This window comes from Sinocyclocheilus grahami, unplaced genomic scaffold (genome assembly GCF_001515645.1).
Source record: "Sinocyclocheilus grahami isolate Dianchi unplaced genomic scaffold, SAMN03320097.WGS_v1.1 scaffold293.1, whole genome shotgun sequence".
Classification (NCBI taxonomy): domain Eukaryota; kingdom Metazoa; phylum Chordata; class Actinopteri; order Cypriniformes; family Cyprinidae; genus Sinocyclocheilus; species Sinocyclocheilus grahami.
Window position 1 is genome coordinate 142,594 of NW_015505472.1, and position 13,859 is coordinate 156,452.

Here is a 13,859-nt window from a genome sequence, read left to right on the forward strand (position 1 = left end):
AGTGCAAGTAAGTACCATTTTGATTAGCCGTCGTACCTACAATGACTGTGCACTGTGTAAACAATGAGTGACGTATACGCGCGAGAGATCACTTCCAGCGCTTGCGTAAACTACGCCAGAGAGCGTACTCACCTCACGCACCGGATGCCGTGCGCGCGCCCAAATACAGTTGGACATAGTGGTGTATTAGAGGTCAAAAAAATGGTATAAATACGGTTCGGTTTCTGGCACAAACCGATCGTTTCGTGTCTTAGGACATCAATGTGTCGTCACGAGCTGCAGGGTTTAATTTGGATTTGTCTGTGCATGTTATTTTTACTCTCATAGATTTTGTTACCATTGCCATGCATTATACGACTGATAGACTGCAACGGTTAAAGTTAAAAATCATCATATGTGTTCTACTGAAGAAACAAAGTCACCTACATCTTGGATGCCCTGGGGGTAAGCAGATAAACATCACATTTTCATTCTTGAGTGAACTATCCCTTTAACAACTACCTTATTAACTATTAATAAGCAGCAAATTAGGAGTTTGAGGCAAACGTCATAGTACATAAAAAACCTTAAAGTTGTGATGTCTAGCCCTAAGATAAGAAAAAAACCCAGAAATTCATAAACTCCTGAAAGCTATGGACATTTCTAGAAGTGAATATAAAGTTTAAAGAAAAAAGATGTCATCTGGTAGAAAACTCAATAAAATATTTAGTAAGATTAATTATTTTTTATTTTTTCTTCCGGAAATCAACTGGAAAAGTCATGAAAATTCAGTGGTTAAAAGGTGTAATTTTGGAGTTTTATTTCATGGCACCCACAACCATTTTCATTTATCATAGTTCAGGAGCAATTATTGTCAAAATACAGCTATTACATGGATACTTGTAACCATTTCTGGCTTTAAGATGTTTTTGATTTTATAATTATTTTACATTAAAAATTATTTTGAAATCCCCAAATACTTCAGTAGAATTTGAATGCCCAAAGTTCAATTTGTGCTTTTGTCTGAATGTAACAATATGCCATTGCTTAACACATTTAAGTGTTAAGCGTATCAAGAGTGCTCTCTTTGAAACACAATTGATATGGCTATTAAGAAGTGAGACCTTGAGAGCTTCGAATATCTTCAACACGGAAAGTGACATACAGTATGACAAATTTTCAACTAAATCTAATAAAGTCAAAGTCATAAGGAAGCCATCCAGTAGACGCATCCCTCAGGCTTACTGTAATTCAGTCTTGTTCAGTCAAAAATTATTAATTTAGGTTAAAATGAGTTAATTAATGAGGTGCTGTTTCTGTTTGGTATTTTCAGTTGAGGTGTGTAGAGCTGCTGTGGTTACTATTACATATGCAGGCATGTGGACAGGTAACTCTCGGATGTCTCAGTAGTTGTGTTCTGTTATATATAAACAAGACATGGAATGTCAAGATCCAGGGAGTGACTGAGCTGTTGCAAAGCGTCTGTGGAGAGCCTACATGTCACATGTCTGAGGAGCTGTGATCTGGTTGGTGTGATTGTTGAGGAACAATCACAGCATTCTGTTTGATTGACCTGGGGAAGGATGGAGTACAGACTGATGGTAATGTGCAGATAATCACAAGTTCTTCTGCAGCCAGTCAGATACGTATTCATAAACCAGCAGCATGACTGCACCTCCTATATTCAGAAAGTAAATATCAGTTAAAGGGCATGGATAATTGTCATATGTTAAAGGGATAGTGCACCTAAAAATTTAAATTTTGTCATCAATTATGCATCCTCGTTCCAAACCTGTATGACTTTCTTTATTCTGCTCAACACAAAAGAAGAACCAAAACAGTGTGTGTTAAACTATTGTCTTTTAGTGTATGCGGAAAAAACACTGAGACAGAGTAAATGATGACAGCATTTTAATTTCTAGGTGAACTATCCCTTAAATATAGTAAAACTATGCACTTATTTATGTTACCTGGTCCAAGTCTCATGATCTTGGGAATCAGTCCTTTGTATAAGGCAAGATATTTGCAGAAAACAAACACACACACACACACACACACACACACACACAGATACATCAGTTACATTTATTATAATTTAATGACTTGAATTGCTTTCTCCTGTGGAATACAAAAAGAGAAATTCTGAAAATTGTAATGCTGCTCGGTTCCCTACAGAATGTAAGGACACCAATAGCTCATTAGAGTATGATAAAAGTAGTCTATACTACTTGTGCATTATATTCAAGGTCTTCTGAAGCCATGCGATTTGTACGAGTTATGGACTAAAATGTAAATTGCTATTCAAATGTCAACAACACCAAATGGAATTGGTCATCGCAAGGCAAGTTTGAACACGCTTAAATTTAGGCTTTTATTCACATTGACAAACGTACATACATAGATCTCATCAAATATGGCAAACAGAAGGTCAACCTTACTTTCTTGATGCATGAGAACATAAAACACAAAATCCCTTTAAAATTTTATAATTTTCTCACAAAAATCTATCATGTGGATTCAGAAGACTTAGAATGAGTAGTCAAGTCAAGTCACCTTTATTTGTATAGCGCTATATACAATACTGGTTGTGTCAAAGCAGCTTTACAGAGTCAAACAGGAAAATAGTTTGTCAATGATGCAATAAGACAATAACAGAGTCAGTTTTCAGCTAAAGTCAGTTCACTGATGATTCAGTGATGTCGTCATCCTAGCCATATGGATGAATTTATTGGTACATTTATGATGCATTCACATCCTTTTTTGGAACTTGAAAATTCACTTTGTATGGATAAGAGCAGCATTAACATTGCCTTAAATTATCTTCTTTTGTGTTCCACTGAAGAAAGTCATACCGATTCTGAATGACACAAGGGTGAGTAAATTACAGAATTTTCTTTCTTTCTTTTTTTCTTTTTTTCTTTCTTTCTTTCTTTCTTTCTTTCTTTCTTTCTTTCTTTCTTTCTTTCTTTCTTTCTTTCTTTCTTTCTTTCTTTCTTTCTTTCTTTCGGCTGATCTATCCCTTTAAGGTAATTCATCTCTCTCACTCTCTTTCTCTCTTAGACTTGGTCTGTTGGTCTGTCTGGAACAGGTATAGGGCACTAATAGCTGATTTTGTTGCGTACATGCCCTAATGTGTTCAAGCTGATTTCTGGCAGTGGGCCTGGCGGTCTCTCTGTCCCAGCCTCTGTCCTCTGCTTGTGCTGGTGTTAATAAGGCTTGAGCCACTTCCTCTCTGCCCCGCTGTCTGATTAGACTGACCCGCTGAGCGCCGCGCGCCTCGTTAGGACCTGCTTAACGTGGTACATTTATGATGCATTCACGTCCTTTTTTGGAACTTGAAAATTCACTTTGTATGGATAAGAGCAGCATTAACATTGCCTTAAATTATCTTCTTTTGTGTTCCACTGAAGAAAGTCATACCGATTCTGAATGACACAAGGGTGAGTAAATTACAGAATTTTCTTTCTTTCTTTCTTTCTTTCTTTCTTTCTTTCTTTCTTTCTTTCTTTCTTTCTTTCTTTCTTTCTTTCTTTCGGCTGATCTATCCCTTTAAGGTAATTCATCTCTCTCACTCTCTTTCTCTCTTAGACTTGGTCTGTCTGTGATGCTGGAACAGGTATAGGGCACTAATAGCTGATTTTGTTGCGTACATGCCCTAATGTGTTCAAGCTGATTTCTGGCAGTGGGCCTGGCGGTCTCTCTGTCCCAGCCTCTGTCCTCTGCTTGTGCTGGTGTTAATAAGGCTTGAGCCACTTCCTCTCTGCCCCGCTGTCTGATTAGACTGACCCGCTGAGCGCCGCGCGCCTCGTTAGGACCTGCTTAACGACGTCTCCCATAGGGACCACTAATTAGCCAGGACTGTGTCGTGCTAGAGGGCTGGACAGGATAGGGTACCCTCTCAGCACCCCTAAAACTAAAACAGCTTCAGTGTCTCTCTCTTTAACCCACTTACACACACGCACCCTGCCTTGCCCAAGATCAGGCCTCCATTCTTTGCCTCTAATAACAAATGAGTTGCCGTTCCCTTTGTACAGAGTGAACGGGGCCAATCAAGGCCCTGAAGGGCCATAAAACTACTGATTCTCTCTCACAATTCAGATGGAGAGAGAGAGAGAGAGGGAGAATAGTGCTGTGGGCACTATTAGGGTCTTCACTAAGAAACAACAGCCCATGTCAGAATCAACACAGTGTTTACACAATGAATTCACACAAGCATGCCAGCTGATCTCACGCTTGTTGCATAAAATCTTCCTTGAAGTGCCATTTTTGAGCATTAGTTCTTATTCTTATTTGTCATCATACTGTATGCTAAAATATTTATATATTCTAAAGCAACGGCAGTATTTTTTCACATGTTAATAGGCAGTAAATCAGGTTTATTATTTTTTTATTTACTTTTTTAAAGAAACAATAACAAAAGATCATGCCAAACTATTTGGCATAATTGTAGCCCCTAATTTAGTTTTTTACTTTATGGTTAAACAAATATTAAAATTGGTTTTAAATTAGAAATGTAAAACATGCTCATCACAGAACATGTGTATTTAAGTCATTGTGTATGAACTGCATTTTTATTTCATTTTTGTATACTTTATTAATAGACTTTATATATAAAAAATGCAGCCTTATATCATTCACCCATTATTACTGTCTTGAGTTCTAGGATGTGAAATGCACATGGTAAAACACGTCCATATAAATTTTATGTATCCAGATCAAGTATCTACTAAAAATGTTATGGAAAGTTTATGTAATTCAAATCAAAAAATGCAGCCTTATATCATTCACCCATTATTACTGTCTTGAGTTCTAGGATGTGAAATGCACATGGTAAAACACGTCCATATCCATTTTATGGATCCAGATCAAGTATCTACTAAAAATGTTATGGAAAGTTTATGTAATTCAAATCAAGATCTAGACAAAAGAAATGACACAAAGTATATTAGTGCTTATTTTCCAGCATATAGCTCAGAACAAAAGGACAACATAATTATACTGAGATTTAGAGGGTGCTTAAATATGGTGGGTTGTCAAAACTTGCCCTTTTGTCCCCTAAGGATAAAGGATAAACAAAAAATGTTGTAGAATTTTTCTTGTAGTTGAACCTCATAGCAGTTCTGGTTGGTTTAATGCCTCTTGTCGGGTGTAATTTTGACACCTGTAATTGTAGGGTGATGGTGTAGACTCAGGCCTTACCTCTCCTCACGGTACACAAGAGCCATGGTCTGAAAGCAGCTGCGGTATTTGATCTCCCCTGGAACGGACTGAGGACCCTGGATACGGCTTTTAGCGACATCGAAAGGAATGTTCACGCAGGACGAGACCGTTCCTGACACCAAACCGATAGCAAACGTTCTCATGAATTGCAAACAATGCTTTACTTTAATGTTTGCTGAAGATGTTAAAGGAATATTCTGTAAATTTAAAATAAAATTGTGACATTCAATTTGTAAAATAAAGTGGTCTGAAAGTCTAAAAGTTTACTTTTAGATGTAAAGTTAAAGGAATATTCTACAAGTTACAGACAGCACTTGTGGGATGATTATTTTGACTTGCCCCTCAAAAAAAAAAAAAAAAATTATGTTGAGGCACTTTCAATGGAAGTAATTTAAAAGCACAAATAAAACTGGTTATAACTTTACAAAGGAAAGGTTAATAAGTAATTTTATTCACACTAAAATCATTTTAACAAACATATTGTTTATTTCTTGCCACTACATAATTGAAACAATGAGTTAACTTTACAAATTGGCCCCATTACCTGTCGTTGTAAGTGCCTGACTATACCTAATTTTTTTCTTGAATTAAAAAAAGGGACAAGTCTAAATAAATTGCTAAAATAAGTGATGTTGATTGCACTTAACTGGACTATTCCTTTAGTGATAAAACAATAACTGTTTGATGACTGTTTTATTGGCAGGGCCATAATATTCAAAATTATGAGATAACACTCTAGTTGATACGAAAATGCAAATTAACGAACACAGAGACAATGTAGGGCGATAAGCTAATAAGCTAATAGGAGCTAATAAGGAGAGATATGAAATTATCAATGGAAAATATGCAAGTGAGTGATCCAGCAAGGGAGGACTAAAGAAATAAGTGAATAAAGGGGGCACAGAGTCAAGGATGTAAATGCAAAGCTGAAATAAAACCTCAGATCATTTTATGGTAGCAGGGCACAGATTAGAGTTTCATGAGAAGAGCGAGGCTTTACTATTGGCTGAAGCAGGTCACATGACCAAGGGCAAACTTTGGGAGAGGATTTATAAACAGAGTTCACGCAGGCAGACTGGGAGGCATATGGGGACAATTTGGGTAATTGGGCTGCGACTCGACACTAGTTACTGTACCAAAAGAAGCCTGAACCAGCACAGCTCTGACATCTAATTGGCCAGAATATTTTTTACAAATGACAGCAGCCCAGCAGTGACACGCAACATTGACAGCTAAACCTGAACGTCGCATTGTAGGGGAAGAGCATTGATGTGTAACAACAGCGCTCCGCCTTATGTATAGTTTCCACACGAAACACTCCCTTCATTGCTATTACATTTGTATCACACTTTCTCAATGTTCATAGAAAAGAGTCGCTGGTTTCATAGCAAATGCTCCTTAAATCTCGGAGCCTGTGCAGGATTTGATTTGATACCCCTGGAGAAGGACCATTGATTTCGATCCTGATCCCAAGTGAATGACTGGCTTCTTTGAAAATACTAAAGAAAAGTAAATGCTCCACCTAAAAAACCATATGCTTCCCTGCGATTTTTTTGCAATAGACAGTCAAATCAGGGTTGGTGAGCTCTGCCCTTTTGCATGATTGAGTGCTGGAGGTTTCTGGCTTCTCAGGCAATGATGATCTTAGCACCAGATGAAGGGGGATTACTAATCTTCAGTAGGACTTCAACTGTAACCCCCCCCCCAACAAATACCTCAGTCTGCTTCCAATTAGTTCATTTGAGTAAATCTAATGCTCCAGTTTATACACCCAGCCACGATGACGATGGAGACTGGCAGACCCGCGGCGATCCCACTGCACAGATGGTGGGCTGAGGGCAAGCAGAGTGTCTTCCAGATGACAGCGGTGGAGGAGGCAGGAACAGGAGGGTGGGTGGTCATTTGTGAGCCTCCGGGCTCTCAGGGCTGCACTCAGGAGCAAAAGTTCTCCCTGAGCCAAAATTGGGACCGGAAGCCCTCTCTGTGACATGGGGACAGGATTGACAGAGGGCTCAGATGAAGGAGGGAGGAGAATGGACATGTCTGTATATATATCTGCCTCCCAGTCTAGTAGGTCCCCTTCAAAATCCGGCAGTCCCAGATACACAATAAGCTCACCCTCCTGCCGTGGTGCAGCGGGCGGAGCTCCTCTCCGCGCTCTCCACGGCTTTTTCCATTGTGGCGGGCATTGTAGGTGGCTCTCGCACCTGGTTTGACGTCACTAGCAGCTCCGGCTCTGTGGCGATCCTCAGCTCTGTCGCTCCGTGCGGTATTGGCTCATCGGTCACGGCGGTCTCGGGCTCTCCATCATCGGTGGGCTCGGGCCTGCGCTCCGTGCAGCAGGGTGATGGGGGGCTGGGCTCTGGGTCTGGCTGTGCTCTGGATCGGGGACAAATGATCTCCAGACACCGTATGATACCTTCCCTCCAGCTCAGTCCAGTGGTGTCTAGGAGGTCGACGGGGCGGTGGTAATTTGCCCCGATCCAGAACATCGAGTTCAGCGTAGCGTAGCGGAACTCAACCGCATACTCTAAGAGGGGAAGGTCCTTACAGGCTAGGGAGATGAACAAAGCGGTGAGGGGATCCATGGGGGAAAACACGGGAAACAAAAGAAACACTGAAAAAAAAAAAAACGGAAATCAAACAGAGGGAAAACATGCAGTTAAATTTTTTGTGAGGTCGGGTCTTCTGTCACACACTGTGTCAGAGAGAACGACGGAGACGTGGATCAGAGAACCAGTCTTTAATAAATCCAAAACAAAGGGTAATCCACACTAGGAAAGACTGAAACATGACATTAGTAGACTCGACAAAGACAGACAGCACAGACTGGGACTTAAATACATGGGGTAACGAGGGTAATTACAATATACACCTGGATGACATGAACACAATCAAGCATGAGATAAACTGGGTCACGGAGCACATGCAGAGGGAAAACACAACAAAACAGGTTCATATTCCTGACATGAACTCTGGAATGCAGTGAAATTCAAAATGTCTTCAGATAAAGTCAATAAAACAAAAAGTGTAGTGTGACCATCCCATAATAGGTTGCACTTGTAATCCCATAAATATTTAAGGAAAACCTAATTTTCCTTTGTATTATATCCATATTTCTTATAACAGTAAGATATGATTTTATAGAACTGCATTTATCTTTTACATGTAACATGTAAAAAGCTACTTTCATAGCATGAAACTAAATTTGCAAATGTCAATCGCATCAAAGTCAAAAATGTTTTGTTGTGAGAAAAGTTGTCTCATTGGTTTTGTCCAAACAGTTCAAATCAACTGTTTTGGACCCCTTTGACTTTCAGTGTATGGACAAAAACAATCAAAATATTCTTCAAAAGATCTTTTGAGATGCACAGAACAAAGAACGTCATACAGGTTTGGAATGACATGAGGGTGAGTAAGGTGAACTATCCCAAAATCTATTTTGGGGGACACTGAAACTTACACACCGGACTGGCAGGTGTCGTTTCAGTTGGGGGCGGAGCCACAGCTCAGTCGCTCTGTTGAATTCACTTACGGTCTTGGAAACAATCTCACTCAACCTCCTGCCTCTCACACACTCCGTACATCAATCTTCCCAGCGCCTGTGGGCTCTGTGTGGATTGAGATCTCTAGCTAGAGAGGGCGGAGATAGGTGTGATTGATAATGCAGGTGAATGTTTTGCCCCTTCGACGAGGCAGTGGATGCGAGTTCCGCCGCTGGGCTCAGCCGTCAAGCCTGCTGCCACACTGATAGACTGCTGTCAAAGTAATGGGCTATCTTTCACATGCCTTGCTGAGCCGCATTCGTCTCGATTACACTTCATTCCCGCTGCCAGGACGCCATGTAATGAGGAGAGTGCTTCGCTTGACTGTGAATGTGATTCAAATGGGTTGAACGACATGATTACATGATAACAGAAATTTCATGTGAATTTTCAGGTGAACAAGTCCTTTATGGTAAACGGTTAAAGCATGTTGAGTCTACCAAACCAAAGTGTTCCAATAATGGAATTAAACCCCTTCCAGATGTTTTTTTGGATTGGAAAAGTGAGACATTAGTGTGCTCGCTCTCCTTTCAGACACTCATTTGGAGATGCCCATAACCTACGGCCTAAAGCCACAGTGAGTGCTCATCTAAACTCAAGAGTGTATATACGTACTGTTTATTCATGATACTAAAGTGAGGCCGGTGGCAATCTTTGGCCATATAGGTCAATATTGGGAGTTCTCAACAGCAAACACATGTGGCATAACGACAAACATAGAGAGAGGCTGAGTGTTTTTGATCTTCCTGGCTAAAGCCGGTACGCTGAGGACACACGTATGTGGTCTGTGTGTATGCTTACACTCGGAAGGCCAGGTTGCAAAGATCAGAGCATGTATGGTTTAAGTGATGAGTTTAAGCTCAAGTCAAATGTGTTTCCTGTTACCTTCACTGCTGTCTTTGGGGTCTCGGCCAAAATGGGGGGAAGGATTCCCTTGTAGAAGCCATACACGCTGTTGAGGAAAAGACATCGCTCACTGGTTTTGAGACACATGATACACAAATGAATATTTATGTACAAGCCACATTTAAGCATCTACTTGGCCAATTATGTGTGCAGTAACGAAACAACAAAAACAATTTGCATCTCATAGAAAATTAATTTCAATATGGAATTACAGTTTGACATGGTAAACACCAAGGCTAGGCTGTATGGGTGATTTGCTCCAATATGTACTTTAACTATTATGTACTAACCCTCTTACCACTTGATTTTAACATCATTACAAAAAATTCCTTGAAACTATGAAACCCAAGAATACCATAACAATTAAATATTCTTATTCCATTTTCACAATTTTTACAAATAAGCAAGTAAGCAAGTAAGTAAGTGAGCAAGTGAGAAAGTGAGTAAGTAAGTAAGTAAGTAAGTAAGTAAACCTTTCTTTTTAAGAGTGTATGGCCTGAGAAGACAATGGACTACAGAGTATGGACTACATTTCTGATGCTTTTGAGCCCTTTTTGAAACTAAAAATCTCCAATCCACATTCACTGGAAGAAAGTCACCAGAATATTATTCTAAATGTATCTTTTTGTGCTCCACTTAGGAAAGAAAGTCAAATGGGTTGAACGACATGATTACATGATAACAGAAATTTCATGTGAATTTTCAGGTGAACAAGTCCTTTATGGTAAACGGTTAAAGCATGTTGAGTCTACCAAACCAAAGTGTTCCAATAATGGAATTAAACCCCTTCCAGATGTTTTTTTGGATTGGAAAAGTGAGACATTAGTGTGCTCGCTCTCCTTTCAGACACTCATTTGGAGATGCCCATAACCTACGGCCTAAAGCCACAGTGAGTGCTCATCTAAACTCAAGAGTGTATATACGTACTGTTTATTCATGATACTAAAGTGAGGCCGGTGGCAATCTTTGGCCATATAGGTCAATATTGGGAGTTCTCAACAGCAAACACATGTGGCATAACGACAAACATAGAGAGAGGCTGAGTGTTTTTGATCTTCCTGGCTAAAGCCGGTACGCTGAGGACACACGTATGTGGTCTGTGTGTATGCTTACACTCGGAAGGCCAGGTTGCAAAGATCAGAGCATGTATGGTTTAAGTGATGAGTTTAAGCTCAAGTCAAATGTGTTTCCTGTTACCTTCACTGCTGTCTTTGGGGTCTCGGCCAAAATGGGGGGAAGGATTCCCTTGTAGAAGCCATACACGCTGTTGAGGAAAAGACATCGCTCACTGGTTTTGAGACACATGATACACAAATGAATATTTATGTACAAGCCACATTTAAGCATCTACTTGGCCAATTATGTGTGCAGTAACGAAACAACAAAAACAATTTGCATCTCATAGAAAATTAATTTCAATATGGAATTACAGTTTGACATGGTAAACACCAAGGCTAGGCTGTATGGGTGATTTGCTCCAATATGTACTTTAACTATTATGTACTAACCCTCTTACCACTTGATTTTAACATCATTACAAAAAATTCCTTGAAACTATGAAACCCAAGAATACCATAACAATTAAATATTCTTATTCCATTTTCACAATTTTTACAAATAAGCAAGTAAGTAAGTGAGCAAGTGAGAAAGTGAGTAAGTAAGTAAGTAAGTAAGTAAGTAAGTAAATACATGTTTTAAAATAAATTTTGACATTTTGGTAGCAAGCAAAAAATAAAAAATAAATAAATAAAATAATGGTCACCTCATATAAAAGGAACAGAAAATAAAACAATGCTAAACAGAATTTATATGATCTGAGGTTGAGGATACATTCTGAAGGTTAAGCCCATACTTTTACTGTCACCACTGGAAAAAAGCTGATCAAAGCAGACAGTGAAAATGCTGAAACAGGGCATATGCAGTGTGAATATGGCATGGAAAAATATTTACTGCATCAATAAATGTAGCATTATGAAAGCATAATGGAAGACAAAGCTACAGATAATGCAACAAATATATATATATATATTTTCAAACATTAAAAATAAATAAATGAATAAATACTACTACTACTACTACTTCTATTACTACTACTACTACTACTGCTACTAATTTAAACTTAAACTTAATATCTGAATCTAAAATATTTAAATCTGAGTTTAATGTAATTAGCAACAGAATTAAAGCTAATGTAGATTCGATGTAAAACCAGAAATAAGCAGATTTAACTATGATTCTGATTATTGATTGATTGATTAATGCAGCTGAATTATTAGAAGACTTGACTGAATTTGTGTTTAGGCTTAATCCTAATTGGGGCAACCCATCTAATGTGTCCAGCTGACTTAAGTAAATGACCATGTGGCTTGAGTCTGTTACACAGACACAGATGTGACTAATATTTGTAACTATCACACATCTTGACTCATGGTGCTACACATAAGAATGCTGAATCCTACTCTGATGTGTGAATACTATGGAAATCCACCCCCATTATCATGTATTGAGCTCAGTTTCGCTGTAATGCACTACTGTTTCCAGGGTACTGTTTCTAAACCAGAACAGGTTAAACTGGTCTAAACACACAAACGCACCAATGGAACTACATTTTTAGGTTTTCAATGTCTAAAAAGACAGTGACAGCCAAGCCATCTCTTGGCATTAGAGTCAAAACGTGAGAGATTCCTCAGCTTCTGCTATATAATTAATATTAGGTTATTAAGAGCGCATAACTGTCAACGTATTTCTTTAAAGAAAGCAGCTTTAAGGGATACTTATCAAATAATAGAGTTAGAACTGCAAATAGATATAGACGGTAACCCTTGACAGGTGTCTGTATGATAAGCAAATTAACCCAAACAGTATTTGTCTTCCAACAGCATTATCACTAATATCGTTTCTCATTTGAATATACTTAGAAAGCTGAAATATGTTTGAATTAATCTAGATATAACCATGTATCAAGGCTACTTGCATAACTGTCGTGATACAGGTTTAACGTTTTAACGGCACAAATTGTATTTTCATGTAAAAGTGTGATAGTCAAATATTTTCTTCGATTTTAAATATACAGGATCTTCACTACTGTGTTGGTGATTTGTTTGAAAGAAATTATTACTTTTATTAGTCAAAGATGCATTAAATTGAGCAAAGGTAACAGTAAAGACATTTACAATATAACAAAAGATAATATTTTTCAAATAAATAAATAAAAATTCCTAAAATGTTTTGCCGGGTCTCAAGAGATTAAAACAGAAAATAATTATTTTAAATTGTAATAATATTTTACAATATTGAGTTAGCTTTAAAAAAAATGCAGCCTTGGTGAGCTTAAGAGACTACTTTCAAAAACATAAAAAATGTCTCACTGACTCCAAACCTTTGAACGGTAGTGTAGATTAATAAATGCTGTAAAAATTGTAGTTGATTGTTGTACCTAATGGATTAATTAATTGTAAAATCTTAAAGGGGTGGTTCAGTGTTTTTTTTCTATGCTTGATTGTGTTTATGGGGTGCAGTCTAACATGTGTTAATGCTTCGTTTTTTTAAAAACACATTATTTTTCACATAATTTACCTTTATTCGACACCTCTCTGTCCCTTCTCTGAGAAATGCGCTGATCAATTTCCTGCTTTTATAAAGCCCCTCCCTCAGAAATAGGCGATGGGCTCTGATTGGTTAGCTAGCCCAGTGTGTTGTGATTGGCTAAACCACATCTAGTGGCATTTGCTCTGGTTGTATTGTAAACAAAGGTGTCATTAATATCGCTTATCAGTTTGAGCCCGATTGAGAAGCAGAGGATATTATTGAAAAGGATCGTGCAGAACCTGTGCAAGCATGGCTTTTAATGGTAGGCCTATGTTTTTTGTTTTTTGTTGTCTCATACTTTTAGATACGCTGTTATTTGTAAATGCTACTGCTTATGTTAGCTTTTAATATACAGTTTTATCCTGATTAAAGCTTTAATACAATACGGGCAGCTGCACGCCCGTCCATGTTTAATGCTTCTCATAGCTATGTGAAAATAAGTGTATAATTGTACCAGTTCATTGCTGCAGCTGAGCTGAATGAGAGAGAGAGAGAGAAAGAGAGAGAGCGAGAGAGCGAGAGCGTGTGCAGAGCAGGGGGACACGAGGAACAGTATTAAGAACCGCTGCTTTAGTGCTTTAGTTTTGAAACTTGTGAATCCATTAGAATCGTTAGAAGACA

General features: G+C 38.4%; 1 protein-coding gene across 1 annotated transcript; it reads right to left on the bottom strand.

The window, feature by feature from the left end:
- Positions 1 to 1,322: 1,322 nt before the first annotated feature.
- On the bottom strand, positions 1,323 to 7,101 carry LOC107600836 (mitochondrial 2-oxodicarboxylate carrier-like). Its single transcript, XM_016292809.1, has 4 exons — positions 6,969 to 7,101; positions 5,181 to 5,374; positions 1,950 to 2,004; positions 1,323 to 1,657 (listed from the first exon to the last, which is right to left on the bottom strand). The coding sequence occupies exons 1-4, from the start codon at positions 7,099 to 7,101 to the stop codon at positions 1,596 to 1,598; spliced, it is 444 nt and encodes a 147-aa protein (XP_016148295.1). The 3' UTR covers positions 1,323 to 1,595.
- Between the last annotated feature and the right edge of the window lie 6,758 nt (positions 7,102 to 13,859).

What these genes read in the sequence shown, in the direction of transcription:
- LOC107600836 (XM_016292809.1), bottom strand. Translation starts at nt 7,101, where the DNA reads ATGACCACCCACCCTCCTGTTCCTGCCTCCTCCACCGCTGTCATCTGG. An exon ending in CTCTTGTGTACCGTGAGGAG is followed by an intron (nt 2,005 to 5,180) that starts AGGTAAGGCCTG and finishes TTTGTTTTCTGC; the next exon opens with AAATATCTTGCCTTATACAA. An exon ending in GATCATGAGACTTGGACCAG is followed by an intron (nt 1,658 to 1,949) that starts GTAACATAAATA and finishes TTCTGAATATAG; the next exon opens with GAGGTGCAGTCATGCTGCTG.